This window comes from Hemiscyllium ocellatum, chromosome 33 (genome assembly GCF_020745735.1).
Source record: "Hemiscyllium ocellatum isolate sHemOce1 chromosome 33, sHemOce1.pat.X.cur, whole genome shotgun sequence".
Lineage (NCBI taxonomy): Eukaryota > Metazoa > Chordata > Chondrichthyes > Orectolobiformes > Hemiscylliidae > Hemiscyllium > Hemiscyllium ocellatum.
In genome coordinates, this window is record NC_083433.1 from 5096122 (window position 1) to 5113700 (window position 17579).

At 49.4% G+C, this 17579-nt stretch overlaps 1 protein-coding gene across 1 annotated transcript; it reads left to right on the forward strand.

Annotated features, from left to right (window-relative positions):
- Positions 1–1061: 1061 nt before the first annotated feature.
- LOC132831430 (lysoplasmalogenase TMEM86A-like) lies at positions 1062–10552 on the forward strand. Its single transcript, XM_060849577.1, has 3 exons — positions 1062–1207; positions 2753–3017; positions 9969–10552. The coding sequence occupies exons 1-3, from the start codon at positions 1172–1174 to the stop codon at positions 10394–10396; spliced, it is 729 nt and encodes a 242-aa protein (XP_060705560.1). The 5' UTR covers positions 1062–1171; the 3' UTR covers positions 10397–10552.
- The last annotated feature ends 7027 nt before the right edge of the window (positions 10553–17579 follow it).

Here is a 17579-nt window from a genome sequence, read left to right on the forward strand (position 1 = left end):
ATGAGTTTGTGAGTGTCTGAGTGGGTGTGTGTGTGTGTGGGTGTATGTGTGGGTGTATGTGTGTGTGTTGTGTGTGGGTGTATGTGTGTGTGGTGTATGTGGGTGTATGTGTTTGTGAGTGTCTGAGTGGTGTGTGTGTGTGTGTATGGGTGTATATGTGGGTGTATGTGTGTGTGTGTGTGTGTGTGTAGTGTGTGAGAGTGTCTGAGTGAGTGTGTGTGTGTGTATGGGTGTATGTGTGTGTATGTGTGGGTGTATGTGTGTGGTGTGTGTGCGGTTGACTGAGTGTGTGTGTGTATGGGTGTATTGTGGGTGTATGTGTGTGTGTAGTGTGTGTGGGTGTATGAGTTTGTGAGTGTCTGAGCGGGTGTGTGTGTGTATGGGTGTATTATGGGTGTATGTGTGTGTGGTGTGTGTGGGTGTATGAGTTTGTGAGTGTCTGAGTGGGTGTGGGTATGGGTGTATGTGTGGGTGTATGTGTGTTTTGTGTGTGTGGGGTTGACTGAGTGTTTTGTGTGTGTGTGTATGGGTGCATGTGTGGGTGTATGTGTGTGTGGGTGTATGTGTGTGTGGTGTGTGTGGATGTATGTGAGTGTCTGAGTGGGTGTGTGTGTATGGGTGTATTGTGGATATATGTGTGTGTGGTGTGTGTGGGTGTATGAGTTTGTGAGTGTCTGAGTGAGTGTGTGTGCAGGGTGTGTGTCTTTTGGGTTGGGGGAGGAGGTGGTGTGGTGTAGGTTTGTCTGGGAAAGTAAACACCTGGAATGGAACAGCAGTTCAGTAGCACCAGCCCTTCACCCTGTCCCTTGACCCAAATGTGGAGCCCACCCACCAGTAAAACCCAGTCACAACCGGCCTCAGTGTCATTCCCCAGCAGGCTGCACGTGTTTTGCCTCCTCCAGGGCCTAGAGGAGTCAAGGTCACCCAGTCTCAATTGGCCAAACCTGGACACAGTCCAGCACTTTCACATTGTCAGGCACAGAGTGTTTAGGCACCTCGCTAACTGCAGGTTCCTGTTTGTACTTGCCAGAAAATGTGATCAGGTTGCGTGCATACACTGTACTCTGGGTGACACTCCCAGTAAGTGCAGGTGAATTGGAACGTACGCTGTGCGAGGTTCTGAACTCCAAACCCCAGCACACCTCTGAAAGGGATCAAGATCAAGGACAGCATGTCACTGAGGTGCAAACAGACAGCAGCCCTGTGTGTAAGTAAGCTCTCGGCCCCATTTCTCTGACAGCATGTGGGTGACAGTGACTAGGCCAAACTTCGCTCCCCACCTGAATTACCCTGGAGAAGGGTGACTCTGATCTATCACCTTGACCCACTGAACCCCACCTGGCTTGACTTTTCTGCACAAACCACTGACTTGCCTGGGCGATTCCCCGAGAGCAGTTCAGAGTCAGCAACTTTGTTGTGGGCCTGGAGTCACGTGTAGGCCAGACTGGGTAAGGATGGCAGCGGGTCCCAGATGGACTTTTACAAACAAACAAAGCTATCTGTCACACTTGCTGTTTGCTCAGACTAATTCTCATTATTAGATTTTACTAAACAATTGCATTTCAGTTCTGACGTAGACAGGAGGAGGCTGGAAGAACATTCTTCATGCCTGCAAGAAGGGTTACACCCAAAATGTCGACACTTCCTGATGCATCCTGGCTCACTCTGCTCTCCCGGCCTCCTGCCTGTCTCCTTTGGATTCCAGCATCTGGAGGTTTTTTTTGTCTCTTTTCAATTCTGACAACAGACCTGAGATTTGAACCTGAGACCCCAGAGCATTAGTCTGAGCCTTTGGATTATTAACCCAGTGATCGCCACTGTCTGCCTTTTGCAGTCTTGGCTCCCTCATGATTGGACCCCAGTTGACAAAGGGGCTGAAGTGCTGGAGTCTGGGGAGCAATGACCACAGAATCCCGCCAGTCTGGAATCAGGACATTCGGCCCACCGAGTTCTCACTGGCCCATCCAGAGCCACCCCCTCCCCATCCAACCCTATCCATGTGACTCTGTATTTCCTATGGCCAACCCACCTTACCTGGACACTATGGGCAATTTCCCATAGACAATCCACTTAACCTGTACATCTTTGGATTGAGGGAGGAAACCCACGCAGACACGGGGAGAATGTGCAAACTCCACTCAGATAGTCACCAGAGGGTGGAATTGAACCTGGGTCCCTGGTGCTGGGAGGCAGCAGTGCTAACCATTGAGCTGTGCATATAGTTTACTGTACCAAATTGGGTCTACCCAGCCAGACTGGTGATTTGGCACAGCCAATCCTCCTAACCTGCACATCCCTAGACACTACAGAGCAATTTAGCATGGCCAATCCTCCTAGCCTACACATCCCTGAACACTATGGGCAATTTAGCTTGGCCAATCCATCCTAACCTGCACATCTTTACTGTGTGGGAGGAAACTGGAGCACCCAGAGGAAACCCACACTGAATGGGTAAGCTCCATACAGACAGTCACCTGAGGCTGGAATCGAACCCAGGTCCCTGGCCCCATGAGGCTGCAGTGCTAACCACTGAGCCACCGTACCACCTGACCGCGCAGTGTAGAACTGAAAACTGGGTGAGAGTCGGGACAGAAACTCGGGGAGAGAGAGAGAGAGAGAGGCCTGAAAATATTGGGTACAGTATGAAACAGGTCCTCATTTGGTGGAGGGGAGAGGGAGCCCAGCGCTGTCATGGTGTAAAGACATGTCTTCTGCTTGACTCCATGTTCGGTGTTTCTTCTTCCCGTCACAGATGAAAAGTATTGGCCCGAAGCTCATTCCTTTCCTGAAAACCTACTGCATATACTTTGTGCTGTGGCTTCCCACTTCCAACCCGACCTGGTTCAGCGCGTTAATTAAATGCCTGCCTGTCCTAAGCCTGGGTTTCTTCGTGCTGGCGCACAGCATCAGCCAGGGGGTGTACCGACCCTACGCCAAGAAAGTCCTGGTTGCTCTCCTTTTCTCGGCACTCGGTGATGTGTTCCTCACGTGGGGCGACCAAGGATTCTTCATCCACGGTAAGGCCTGCAGATTTAATCTGTCGGAATAGGGAACTCTTGCTCAAACTCTGGTTGGACCCCAGTTGGAATATTGTGAACAGTGTTTCCCCCGTATCTAGAATCACAGAATCTCTACCGTGACGGAAACAGGCCATTCGGCCCAACTAGTCCACACTAGCCCTCCAAAGAGTAACCCACCCAGATACATTCTTCTACTCTATTACTCTACATTTCCCCCTGAATAATGCACCTAATTTGCACATTCCTGAGCCACTACGGGCAATTTAGCATGGCCAATCCGCCCTAACCATTACACCTTTGGATTGTGGGAGGAAATCGAAGCACCCAGAGCAAACCCACGCTCACCCAGAGCAAACCCAGAGCACGGGGAGAATGTGCAAACTCCAGACAATCTGCCTGAGGCTGGAATCAAACCTGGGTCCCTGGCGCTGTGAGGCAGCAGTGCTAACCTCTGAGCCACCGTGCCACCCCGAGTTAAAGAAATAGGTACTGATACTGGAGGCTGGGGTGATACTGGATACAGAGGGACTGTTTCATGAGGAGAGATTGAGTAGCATTATACAGAACAGAAACCAGCCCTTCATCCAACTCGTCCACACTGACCAAATTCCTCAAACTAAGCTAGTCCCACTTGCCTGTGTTTGGCCCATATCCCTCTAAACCTTTCCTATTCGTGTCCCTGTCCGAATGTCTTTTAAATGTTGCTCTGGCAGCTCATTCCACCCTCTGCATGAAAAAGTTGCCCCTCAGATCTCTTTGAAATCTTTCCCCTCTTGTTCTCATTGGAGTTTAGTAGAATGCATGGCCATCTTATTGAGACATGGAAGATTCTCAGGGGCTTGACAGGGTGGATGTGGACACCCACCTGATGAAGGAGTGGCACTCCAAAAGCTAGTGTTTCCAAATAAACCTGTTGGGCTAGAACCTGGTGTTGTGTGATTTGTAACTTTGTACACCCCAGTCCAACACCGGCATCTCCAAATTCAGGGAAATAGTGAGAGAGATTGGCACAATCAAAATCTCCAAAATGTCACAAGGTCAAGTTCTGTGAACCAGCATGGAGGTGATGGGCCAAATGGCCTCCTTCTACAACGTATCAATTCTATGGTTTTGCCATCCTTTAGTGCATGCATTCCAACTTTCACAGGGCTGTGGTCGGAGATCCAGCTCACACACACTGCACCCTCCCCCCGCATTATCTCAACGTACTTGTTACCTTTGATATCTCAGTGCCACTGCTACATCCAGACTTTGGATCATTGATTTAAAGTGATCCACCCGGCAGTCGGCTCAGTCTCCACGTCGCAGTGAGACTCTGGGTTTCGGATGAGACTGATGCAGGTTTCTGAAGGAGCTGAGTCTATTTTTCTGTTTGCTAGACTTTTTTCAGTCTGTCAGATTTATGCACAGTTTTTAACCAATCAGTACATTGTATAGCAAACTTTCTGATCCCTTTATCTAAGCTGTTGAAGCTAACATTTTGGAGGGAGTTTTCCCCAGCAGTTATGACTCATCATTTCCACTGCTTCAGGCATCCAGATGAAGTGAAGATGAAATAAAACCATTGATATTATGAGTCAATATTCAACGTCAGGAGAGCAAACGTCTACATTACAATTCATTTGTTGACCCAATGTCATCATCTCATTTTGCACTCATTAAAACTGATGTAGTTGGCTGCAAAACATATCTCCCTCTCAACGTGCGCATGTACGTGTGAGAGATTCTGTGATTGTCAGTGAGTGCACGTGTGTGCATGTGTGTGTGTGGTAACAACTTTAATGATAGGAATGCATTGATAACATCCTTTTTGACCAGCCACACCATGACTGTAACTGTTGATTTAATGACTGAAATAGCCAGTGCTTTGCCGTAGAATTATTGTCAAAGTAAAAGAAACGCCAACTAGGTTAGAACATAGAACAGTACAGCACAGGAACAGGCCCTTCAGCCCACGATGTCGTGCTGAACATGACGCCAAATTAAACTAATCCCTTCTGCCTGCCCCTTGGTCCATGTCCCCCTATTCCTAGTATTGATCTAAAAGTCCCTTAAATGCCCCTATCAGACCTGACTCCACCACCAACCCCTCTGACAGCACATTTCACACTCCTACCACTCTCTGTGTGAAAAACCTGCCCCTCATGTTCCCTTTGAACTTGCCTGCACTTACCTTAAGTGCATGTCCCTTGATTTAGACATTTCAGTTCTGGGAAAAAGATTCTATCAACCCTTTCTGTGCATCTCATAATTTTATAAACTTCCATCAAGTCTCCCCTCATCCATCACCGCTCCAGAGTTTTTCTAGCCTCCCCTTTATAGCTCATACCCTCTAATCCAGACAGCATCCTGGTAAACATCTTCTGTGCCCTATCCAAAGCCTCGATATCCTTCCTGTAATGTGGTGACCAGAATTGAACACAATACTCTGAACCAAAGTCTTATAAAGCTGCAACGTGACATCTTAACTCTTGTATTCAATTCCTCGACCAATAAAGGCAAGCATGCCACACACCTTCTTCACCACCCTATCTACTTACATGGCCGCTTTCAGGGAGCTATGGACTTGAACCCCAAGATCTCTCTGTACATCAATGCTATTCAGGGTTCTGCCATTAACTGTATACTTTTCTTAACATTTGATCTCTCAAAGTATAGCACCTCACACTTACCCGGATTAAACTCCATCTGCCATTTCTCTGCCCATATCTGCAACTGATTGATAGCCTGTTGTATCCATGACAACTTTTTGCATTGTCCACAACTCCACTGATCTTTGTATCGATGAAGTTCTTCCATAAACTTGAAATAATCTAGTTATTATCAATATAACCTCTTCTTCAATCAATTGGTAACTGCTGATCAGCTACAAAGCTCTGATCTTGAATGAAATGTTGCCTTTGGTCATTATCCCATAGAGGGCTGAACACAATTCCAATCTTAACCCAGAAAATTTTCAATATATTCCAACTTCTTCAACTTCCTTTACATCATACTTAAATATAGATATCGATCCCTAAGAGTGCTGTGTGTTTACGTTAATTGGGTGTGATTGTGTGTGTTTGTGTATCCACGTGTGCTTGTGTGTATGTGAATGTGTCTCTGAGTGAGTATGTGTGTTTCTGTGAGTGAGTGTGTGTGAGTGAATATCTCTGTGAATGAGTGAGTGAGTGCATCTCTGCGAATGAGTGAGTGTGTGTGTATCTCTGTGAATGAGTGAGTGCATCTTTGTGAATGAGTGAGTGTGTGAGTGTATCTCTGTGAATGAGTGAGTGCATCTCTGTGAATGAGTGAGTGAGTGCATCTTTGTGAATGAGTGAGTGTGTGAGTGTATCTCTGTGAATGAGTGAGTGCATCTCTGTGAATGAGTGAGTGAGTGCATCTTTGTGAATGAGTGTGTGAGTATCTCTGTGAATGAGTGAATGTGTGAGTGTATCTGAGTGAGTGTGTGTGAGTGAGTGAGTATCTCTGTGAGTGAGTGAGTGAATGAGTGTATCTCTGTGAATGACTGAGTGTGTAACCGAGTCTGTCTCAGTGAGTGTGTGAGTGCCTGTATCTGTTTCTGTATATGCGTGTATGTGTGTTGTGTGTTAGCTTTTGTCTCTGTGTGTTGTGTGTGAGGAGGGAGAGATTAAATAATGAGGGAACACTATTCTGAAATTGAGTTAGTTCCCTGCAGAAAATTCCCCTCTGTAGCAGGACGGCTGAGGGTGAATTTCACTGCTCAGCACCAGCTGACAGACAGGAGATATACCAGCACCCTGCCATGAACTCTGCCTGCACACCCCGATGTTTAATTACTGCACCAATGGCTTTCCAGCTTCTGCTGTCTGGGCCACTGATCCTGGAACTGACTTTGCAAATCTATCAACCTCTCTCTCTTTCTCACTCTCTCAATTTATGGAACCCTTGAGACCTAAACTATCGACCATGCCACCTCGGTCACACGTCCCCATGTAAAATATTGTTAGATTTGTATTCCTGTGAAGAACCTGGGGTCTTTAAGTTATGCTGAGGGTGCTAAACAAATGCGTATTGTTGTTGCTATAGAAAGCAAAGTTCCTTGAGATGTATCTCTGTGTCAGGAATTAGGATGTCCAGGGGTGAAGTTTCCGATAAGCCACTCAGCTGTTAGAGATCCATGCAGAAAGTTTTCATTACGTAAAAATGTGAGGAATATTGGAGATATTAAACAGAAGGAACAGACACATTCACCGTGATTTGGGCATCACACTCACCTCTCAGTCACAACGCAGTTTGTTCAAGTCCCACTCAGGGCGCATCAGAGCTAACACACCCAGCACGTGACTGAGGGAGTGCCGCACTGTCAGAGGGTCAGTGCTGAGGGAGTGCCGCACTGTCGGAGGGTCAGTGCTGAGGGAGCGCCGCACTGTCGGAGGGTCAGTGCTGAGGGAGTGCCGCACTGTCAGAGGGTCAGTGCTGAGGGAGTGCCGCACTGTCGGAGGGTCAGTGCTGAGGGAGTGCCGCACTGTCGGAGGGTCAGTGCTGAGGGAGTGCCGCACTGTCAGAGGGTCAGTGCTGAGGGAGCGCCGCACTGTCGGAGGGTCAGTGCTGAAGGAGTGCCGCACTGTCGGAGGGTCAGCGCTGAGGGAGTGCTGCACTGCCGGAGGGTTAGTGCTGAGGGAGTGCCGCACTGTCAGAGGGTCAGTGCTGAGGGAGCGCCGCACTGTCGGAGGGTCAGTGCTGAAGGAGTGCCGCACTGTCGGAGGGTCAGCGCTGAGGGAGTGCTGCACTGCCGGAGGGTTAGTGCTGAGGGAGTGCCGCATTGTCAGAGGGTCAGTGCTGAGGGGGTGCTGCACTGTCGGAGGGTTAGTGCTGAGGGAGTGCCGCACTGTCAGAGAGTCAGTGCTGAGGGATTGCCACACTGTGCTGATTCAGACAGACTGTGGCTGATCTGATAATCCTCAGCTGCAAATGTGTTGCTGGTCAAAGCACAGCAGGCCAGGCAGCATCTCAGGAATAGATGCTGCCTGGCCTGCTGTGCTTTGACCAGCAACACATTTGCAGCTGTGATCTCCAGCATCTGCAGACCTCATTTTTTACTGATAATCCTCAGCTCCACTTTCCTGCCTTTTCCCATAACACTTACTGAGTGAGAATCTCCCGAAAATAAAAAGCCAAATTTCGATCACGGACCTGAGAGAGAGAGAACTGGTGGGGGTTTAATCTGAGGGTCACCATGCCTCAGACAAGGGGAGAGATTAGATTCCCTACAGTGTGGAAACAGGCCCTTCCGCCCAAAGCCTCCACACAGACCCTTCGTAGAGTAACCTACCCAGACCCACTTCCCTCTGAATGATGCACCTAACACTATGGGCAATTTACCAGACCTGTATATCTTGGGACTGTGGGAGGAAACCCACACAGACACAGGGAGAATGTGCAAACCCCACACAGATAGTCACCCAAGGCTGGAATTGAACCTGGGACCCTGGTGCTGTGAGGCAGCAGTGCTAACCACTGAGCCACCGTACCGCCCTTTTCAGAAGGCGAGTCTTTCATGGTGACCAAAATCTCTCAGTCTTGAAAATAGTCAACAACGTAGCCTCGACAGCCCTCTGTGGTAAAGCATTCCCCTCTGCAAAAGGAAATTCCTCCTCTTCAATGGGTGACCCCTTATTCTGAGATTATACCGGGTAAAAACAATGACTGGATGCTGGAAACCAGAGTCTAGATCAGAGTGGTGCTGGAAAAGCACAGCAGTTCAGGCAGCACCCTAGGAGCAGGAGAATCAACGTTTCGGGCAAAAGCCCTTCATCAGGAATAGACATGATGTGGAGATGCCGGTGTTGGATTGGGGTGTACAAAGTTAAAAATCACACAACACCAGGTTATAGTCCAACAGGTTTAATTGGAAGCACATTAGCTTTCGGAGCGACGCTCCTTCATCAGGTGATTGTGTCTGATAGTAGTCATGATTTGGAGGTGCCGGTGTGTGATTTTTAACCTAATCAGGAATAGAAGCAGACAGCCTGAAGGCACTTCCTTTCCACCTATCCACTCCACCCTCCTCTCTGACCTATCACCTTCATCCCCACCCCCAATCACCCATTGTACTGTTTGCTACCTTCCCCCACCCTCCTGTCTGACCTATCACCTCCACCCCCACCCCCATTAACCTATTGTACCCTATGCTACTTTCTCCCCATCCCCACCCTCCTCTCATTTATCTCTGCAGGCACACTGCCTCTATTCCTGACTGAGGGCTTTTGCTGCTCCTCGGATGCTGCCTGAACTGCTGTGTTTTTCCAGCACCGCTCTAATCCAGCATCTGAGATCATATCCTCTGCTCCTAGACGTCTCATATACAGAGACTTGTAAAACTCTGACAGGACCAGACAGGGTAGGTGCAGGGAGGGTGTCCCCGATGGTGGGTGTGCCCAGACCTATGGGTCACGGTCTGAGGATTCAGGGTGAACTATTTAGGATGGAGCTGAGGAGACATGTCCTCACCCAGAGAGTGGGGAGCCTGTGGAATTCATGACCAGAGGAAGGAGTTGATGCCACACATTGAATGCATTCAAGGGGTGGCTAGGAATAGCACTTGGGGTGAATGTGATCAAAGATGGTGGGGAGAAAGTGGGATTAGGTTATTGAGTTGGATGATCAGCCATGATCACAATGAATAGCAGAGCAGGCTTGAAGGGCTGAATGGCCTCCTTCTGCTCCTATCTTCTATGTTTCTATTAAAGTTAATCTCTCTCTGCACCTTCTCAGTAGCTGAAGCACCATATCTGTTCTGTCACCCTGATGTAACGATGTAAGGGTATGATTTGTCTGGCTAGCATGTGAAGCGATGCTATTCACCGTACCTCAGTACATGTGATAATAATAAATCATATCCCAGATCAAAAGGGGGGGGAAGAATCTCTCCACGGCCAGTGGATTCTGTTTTAACCAAGAGCGATGTCCCTTTCTGCTTTGTAGGAATGTTGATGTTTGGAATCTCGCATTTACTGTACACCTGGGCATTCGGACTACGGCCGCTGAAGCTCTGGATTGCTCTCATGTTGCTGTCGCTGGGTGTGGTCTACTACGTTGCAGTCTACTCGTACCTGCGAGGCCCCATGATCTACGCCATGGCGGGTTACGTCGTGGTGCTGGGCATGATGAGCTGGAGAGCCCTGGCACGCATGGCTTGCTCTGATTACGAGCGAACGTGGGGCCGGAGGTGCACGGCAGCGGGAGCTGTACTGTTTGTCGGCTCTGACCTGGTGCTGGCCATCGACAGGTTCTGCTTCACCGTGCCTCATGCCCGCGCCGTCGTCATGTCAACCTATTATGGCGCCCAGATGCTGATCTCTCTGTCAGTCGCCGAGCAGAGTGAATCGGAGATGCTCTGGAAGAGGAACTGAAATGAGGGAATCTCAAACCAACTGCAATGGATCAAAGAGACTCAAAGCAGGAGCTGCACAGTCCAAACCAACATCACATGAATCATGCCAGTCAATAAGAAATCTTTGTAATATGAATTAATCCTCTGTTATAAATTAAAACATTAACTTTGTGAATTGAGTCCAAGTCCACATTTATAGAAAAATCAGAGTTAACGTTTTGGGTCGGATGACTGCGTTCTAAGGATGGGTTACCAGATCGGACGTTAACTCTGCTTTCTCTCCACAGATGCTGCCAGATCTGCTGAGCTTTTCTGTTTTTGTTTCTGATTTACAGCATCCACGGGTCTTTTGGTTTCCACACTTTTACAGACAGCTTTATCCCACTTAAGTACACCATTAATGACCAACTCCCTGTATTTACACATCCAATCCATGCTCAATTAACCCTTCATTAATATGGATATGGGGTTGGTTGGCTCAGTTGGCTGGAAGGCTGGTTTGTGATGCACAGCAGTACTGAAAATGCGGCACTCCCTCAGCACTGACCCCCTGACAGTGTGGCACTCCCTCAGCACTGACCCTCCGTCAGCGTGGCACTCCCTCAGTACTGATCCTCCGACAGTGCAGCACTCCCTCAGCATTGACCCTCCGTCAGCATGGCACTCCCTCAGCACTGACCCTCCGACAGTGCGACACTCCCTCAGCACTGACCCTCCTACAGTACAGCATTCCCTCAGCACTGACCCTCCGATAGTGCGGCACTCACTCAGCACTGACCCTCCGACAGTGTGGCACTCCCTCAGCACTGATCCTCCAACAGCACGGCACTCTCTCTGAGCACTGACCCTCTGACAGTGCGGCACTCTCTCAGCACTGACCCTCCAACATTGTGGCACTCCCTCAGCACTGACCGTCTGACAGTGCGGCACTCCTTCAGCACTGACCTTCCGACAGTGCGGCACTCCCTCAGCACTGACCCTCCGACAGTGTGGCACTCCCTCAGCACTGACCCACCAACAGTGCGGCACTCCCTCAGCACTGACCTTCCGACAGTGCGGCACTCCCTCAGCACTGACAGTCTGACAGTGCGGCACTCCCTCAGCACTGATCCTCCAACAGCGTGGCACTCTCTCTGAGCACTGACCCTCCAATAGTGTGGCACTCCCTTAGCACTGACCCTCCAACAGTGCAGCGCTCCCTCAGCACTGACCCTCCGACAGTGCAGCTCTCCCTCAGCACTGACCCTCCGACAGTGCAGCACTCCCTCAGCACTGACCCTCTGACAGTGTGGCGCTTCGTCAGCACTGACCCTCTGACAGTGCCCACTCCCTCAGCACTGACCCTCCGACAGTGTGGCACTCCCTCAGCACTGATCCTCCGACAGTGCAGCACTCCCTCAGCACTGATCCTCCGACAGTGCAGCACTCCCTCAGCACTGTAATGGGAGTGTTGACCTGTATTTATCCTCCCACTTCATATCCATGACTTGATGTCCAAAGTTTACACTGAGACAGTGTAAGACTCAGTTCTTCATTCCTGTGTTACCCTGTGACTTGCTCTATTTTCACTTTTCTCCTTGTCTCATCTGGCCATGTATTCCTTCCCAGCTCTCTCCTCTGTCTTTCCCACACATTCAGCTCCTCTCTCCTCTTGCTGCCTGGTGACTGTCGCCCACCAGGGGGCAGCCTTTGCATGGGCCCAGGTTTATTAACCCTTCAAGTGCCACACTGCTCTCACTCAGTGTCTGTTGCAGCCTCACAGTTTGACTGAGTGAGACTGGATAACTCTGTGCCTGCACAGTCCCCATGTGGATTTTACCCTGTTGCACTCAGCACCTTGGAGAAACATTCCTGTAATTAAGCTGGATTTCAGCTCAGAAATTGGCCATTCAGCCCTTTTGTGGTATTTCTGCTCCTCACTAGCCTGGTCCTTCCCCTTCGTTGTTCCCCTCCATCTTATCCTCCTATTCCTTTCTCGCGTGTGTGTTTATCCAGCTTTTTTTTATTTGAGCTATAGGGAGAGGTTGAATAAGCTGGGGCTGTTTTCCCTGGAACGTCGGAGGCTGAGGGGTGACACTAGAGGTTTATAAAATCATGAGGGGAAGGATAGAATAAATAGACAAAGTCTTTTCCCTGGGGTGGGGGAGTCCAGAACTAGAGGGCATAGGTTTAGGGTGAGAGGGGAAAGATATAAAAGAGGCTTAAGGGACAACTTTTTCACACAGAGGGTGGTGTGTGTATGGAATGAGCTGCCAGAGGAAGTGGTGGAGGCTGGTATAATTACAACATTGAAGAGGCATTTGGATGGGTATATGAATAGGAAGGGTTTGGAGGGATATGGGCCAGGTGCTGGCAGGTGGGATTAGATTGGGTTGGAATATCTGATCGGCATGGACAGGTTGGACCGAAGGGTCTGTTTCCGTGTTGTACATTTCTATGACTCTATGATTCTAAATGTATCTAGAGTCAAAGAGACATAGAGATATACAGCACGGAAACAGACCCTTCTGTGCAACTCATTCTTACTGACCAGAAATCCTCAATTAATCTAGTCCCACCTGCCAGCACCTGGCCCATATCCCTCCAAACCCTTCCTATTCATATACCCATCCAGATGCCTGTTAAATGTTGCAATTGTACCAGCCTCCACCACTTCCTCTGGCAGCACATTCCATACACGTACCACCCTCTGTGAGAAAAAGTTGCCCCTAAGGTCTCTTTTATATCTTTCCCCTCTCACCCTAAACCTATGCCCTGTAGTTCTGGACTCCCCCACCCCAGGGAAAAGACTTTGTCTATTTATCCTATCCGTGCCTCTCATGATTTTATAAACCTCTATAAGGTTACCCCTTAGCCTCCGACACTCCAGGAAAACTGCTCCAGCCTGTTCAGCCTCTCCCTATAGCTCAAACCCTCCAACGTTCTGTTCACCTCCTTGACCAATCCCTGTCAGAATGGAGTGCCACATTCTCTCTGTTCCCTGGGTGAAGACATTACTCCGGATTCTCGGTTGGGTCTATTTGTGACTGTCCTGTTTTTATTGCCTTTAGTTCAGCCGCCCCCACTCATACACCCCATCCGCCTCAGGCAACTGACTGTGGGCGGCATGGTAGCACAGTGCCTCACAGTGCCAGAGACCCGGGTTCATTTCCTGCCTCAGGCAACTGACTGTGGAGTTTGCACATTCTCCCCGTGTCTGCCTGGGTTTCTTCCGGGTGCTCCGGTTTCCTCCCACAGTCCAAAGATGTGCGGGTCAGGTGAATTGGCCATGCTAAATTGCCCGTAGTGTTAGGTGAAGGGGTAAATGTAGGGGTATGGGTGGGTTGCGCTTCGGCGGGTCGGTGTGGACTTGTTGGGCCAAAGGGCCTATTTCCACATTGTAAGAAATCTAAATCTAAAGAAATCTAAATCTGTAAGAATCTAAATCACCTCCACGTCTCCCCTACACAGACACGCACACACAGTCACAATCACAGACACACACACACACAGAGTCACACAGACACAGAAAGACACAGACACTCACACAGACACACACACTCACAGACACGCTAACACAGTCACAATCACAGACACATACACACACAGAGTCACACAGACACAGAAAGACACACACACTCACAGACACACACACACACACACACACACTATCAGTGATATCTTCTATATGTCTATGCTGTTGAAATTCCTTCATAATTTCGTGGACCTTGAGTAAGCCACCCCTTAGCTTTCACTTCCCAGGACTAGAGCCCACCTTAGTCTCTCGGTTGTAATGCTATTCAATTAAATCTGGTTTTACACCCTGGGGGTGATATAGTGGCTCAGTGGTTAGCACTGCTGCCTCACAGAGTCAGGGGCCCAGGTTCGATTCCATCCTCTGGCAACTGTCTGTGTGCAGTTTGCACATTCTCCCCATGTCTGCATGGGCTTCCTTCAGGAGCTCTGGTTTCCTCACACAATCCAATGATGCGCAGGTTGGGGTGGATTGGGCATGGGAAATTGCCCATGGTGTCCAAGGATGTGCAGGCTAGGTGAGTTAGCCATGGGAAATGCTAGGTTACAGGGACAGGGTAAGGGGATGGACTGAATGGGCTCAATAGCCTGCTTCCATGCTGTAGAGGTTCTATGGTTCTCTCCAGTGCCCATCTGTAATGTGGAACAGTGTACAGTGCTCCGTGCCTAGTGTACAACAACAACCACTTGTATTTAGTTGGTAGCCTTTGTGCTGCTGAATGTGCTGAGGTAACCTCACAGCCAGGTGATCAGGTGAAGATCTGGCATCAGACGGTGGGGGGGGGGGGGTCACAAGATTGGTCAGGGGGAGGATGTGACAAGGTACCTTAAAGGAAGACGTTGAAGGTACCTTAAAGGAAGACAATTCCCCCCACCCCGTCTGTTTATATCTCACAGGAGAGTGCCACCTCAGAAAACAGCAGAGCTCCGACTGCCTGGTGTCCCTGACGGGGGGAGGATAACAATCTCCTCAGCTGCAGAAACCGATTGGCTGGGTCCCAGGGAGCTGACACCTGCACCTTCCCTGTTGTACCTGGCTCTATAAAAGCCTGCACAGAGCCTCTGAAAACATCGACACCGGGCACCACGCACCTTGACAAGAAACCACAGCTTTGGATTGGCATTACTGCACAGAGAGAGAGGTAAGGGCACTCTCCACCATCTCATCCCTCTTCTTATTGTCTGCTTTTGTTCGAAGGAGAGAGAGAAGGACGGAAAGACAAGAAAGTTTTCCCTTATTACAGAGGCATTCGACTCCTCCCTGCTCTGGGATGCTGTATACACAATGGTTAGATTGTCCCCCTCACAGCTCAGCCTGAATTCCTGCTCCCACACGCAGCCTGCTCCCCGTACACTATTCAACTCTCCTGAAGATGCACACTGTCCACTGGGCTCGGGGAATTTTTGCTGTCTCCCAGGAACCACTGATGCCATGTATTTTTTTTTAAAAATACTCCTTCCACTCTCTGTAGTTTCAGCATTTCATGCCCATCCTGCAGAAGGTGGGGACAAACTACCACAGTGCTCAGGTTTCAACCAGGATTACCAAACAGCCTCAGATCAGGAGGCAGAATCTGAGCTTTAGTTGAATTCAGCTTATCCCGGGACCAGGAATGAGATTCTGCTCTCCCTGCTGTCGGAAGGATGTTGTGAAATTTGAAAGGGTTCAGAACAGATTTACAAGGATGTTGCCAGGTTTGGAGGATTTGAGCTACAGGGAGAGGCCGGGGCTGTTTTCCCTGGAGCGTCGGAGGCTGAGGGGTGACCTTATAGAGGTTTATAAAATCATGAGGGGCATGGATAGGATAAATAGACAAGGTCTTTTCCTGGGTTGGGTGAGTCCAGAACGAGATGGCATAGATTTAAGGTGAGGGGGAAAGATATAAAAGGGAACTAAGGGGCAACTCTTTCTCACAGAGGGTGGTACGTGTAGAGAATGAGCTGCCAGAGGATGTGGCATCTGGATGGGTATATGAATAGGAAGGGTTTGGAGGGATATGGGTCCAAGTGCTGGCAAATGGGACTAGATTAGGCTGGGTTAGGGTTAGGGTTAGGATTAGGGTTAGGATTAGGGTTAGAGTTAGGGTTAGGTCAGCATGAACGACATGGACCAAAGGGTCTGTTTCCATGATGTACATGTCTATGACTCTATGATTCTATGTGTGTACCCAACTGTACAGTGCAAGGATGCACTGTCATCAGAGAGACTCCCTGTATAAAAGTCACTGCTTTCTCGTTGCGGGCAACATGTGGGGGTTTAACCGGAGAGTCAACACGCCTCAGGCAAGGGGGAGAGGGTGAGAAGGAGAGTCCTTCATGGTTACCTCTGCCGCTGTGGGCATTGAACCCACGGCACTGGCATCACTCACCACCCAACTGAGCCAACCAACCTTCCCTGGACACAACCACAGTGACTTCACTTCTGCTTTAATTCTTTTTTTTAATGGGCATTAGTAACAAGGTCAGCATTTATTGCCCATCCTTAGTTGCCCCTTGAGAAGGTGGGGGTGAGCTGCCTTCTTGAACCGCTGCAGTCCACTTGCTGTGGGTAGACCCACAATGCCCTGAGGGAGGGTATTCCAGGATTCTGATCCAGCGACAGTGCAGCAATGGCGATATATTTGTGTCAGGATGGTGAGGGGCTCGGAGGGGAACTTGCAGGGGGTGGTGCTCCCACATGCGTTGGGTCACAGAGCGAGAACTGACCTTGCCACAAGATGTCAAAGCCTACAGCGAGAGGTAGCTTTCCCGGTGATAACCGGTTAGGAACTGGGAGTGAGAATAATGACGGCTCGTTCACCCCCTCTCTAACTGGGGATTTGTAGCTCTGCCTCAGGCACTGGGCTGTGACAGCAGTCAGCTCAGTTGGCTGGATAGCTGGTGTATTTCACAGAGTGCTGTTCACAGTGTGGGTTTGAACCCTGCACTGGCTGGGGTCCCTGTGAAAGACTCTCCCCTTGATGTGGCAGAGCCGGTTTTGGAATGGGGTGGGCAAAGTTAAAAATCCCTCAACACCAAGTTATCGTCCAACAGGTTTATTTGGAAGCACTAGCTTTCGGAGCGCTGCTCCTTCATCTGAAACCTTGATGCTTCCAAATAAATCTGTTGGGCTATGACCTGGTGTTGTGGGATTTTTTAACTCTCCGCTTGCCTGAGGTGTGGTGACCCTCAGGTTAAGCTCCACCAGTTGTCTCTCTGTGAGGAGAGAGCAGCCCTGTGTTCTGGTTCGACTATGGGGATGTTGTCTCTACTGTAACAGAGAACATTCCACCAATGTGTAACACATAGACTTGTTATAACTGATATGGCTTTCCCTTCCTTCTGTGTGTTGCTTGCAGGTTGCTATGGTTTCTCTCAGCTATCCCCTCTCGATCATCCTGGCCTGTGCAATGGCTGCAATGGCTGACTCAGACCTTCCCTCCCTCAGGTGGGTAATTGACTTTCACTGTATTGTTATTCGTGGGGAGCAGATCCAGATCCAGATCAGGACTTTGGGAGCTTTTAGGGACAGGAACTATATGCAGAGGGATCTGGGTTTCAAGTCCATAGCTCCCTGAAAGTGGCCACACAGGTAGATAGGGTGGTAAAGAAGGCATATGGGATGCATGTCTTTAGTGGTCGAGGAATTGAGTGTAAGAGTCAGTATGTCATGTTGTTGCTTTTTAAGACCACTTAAAGACAGGCATGTC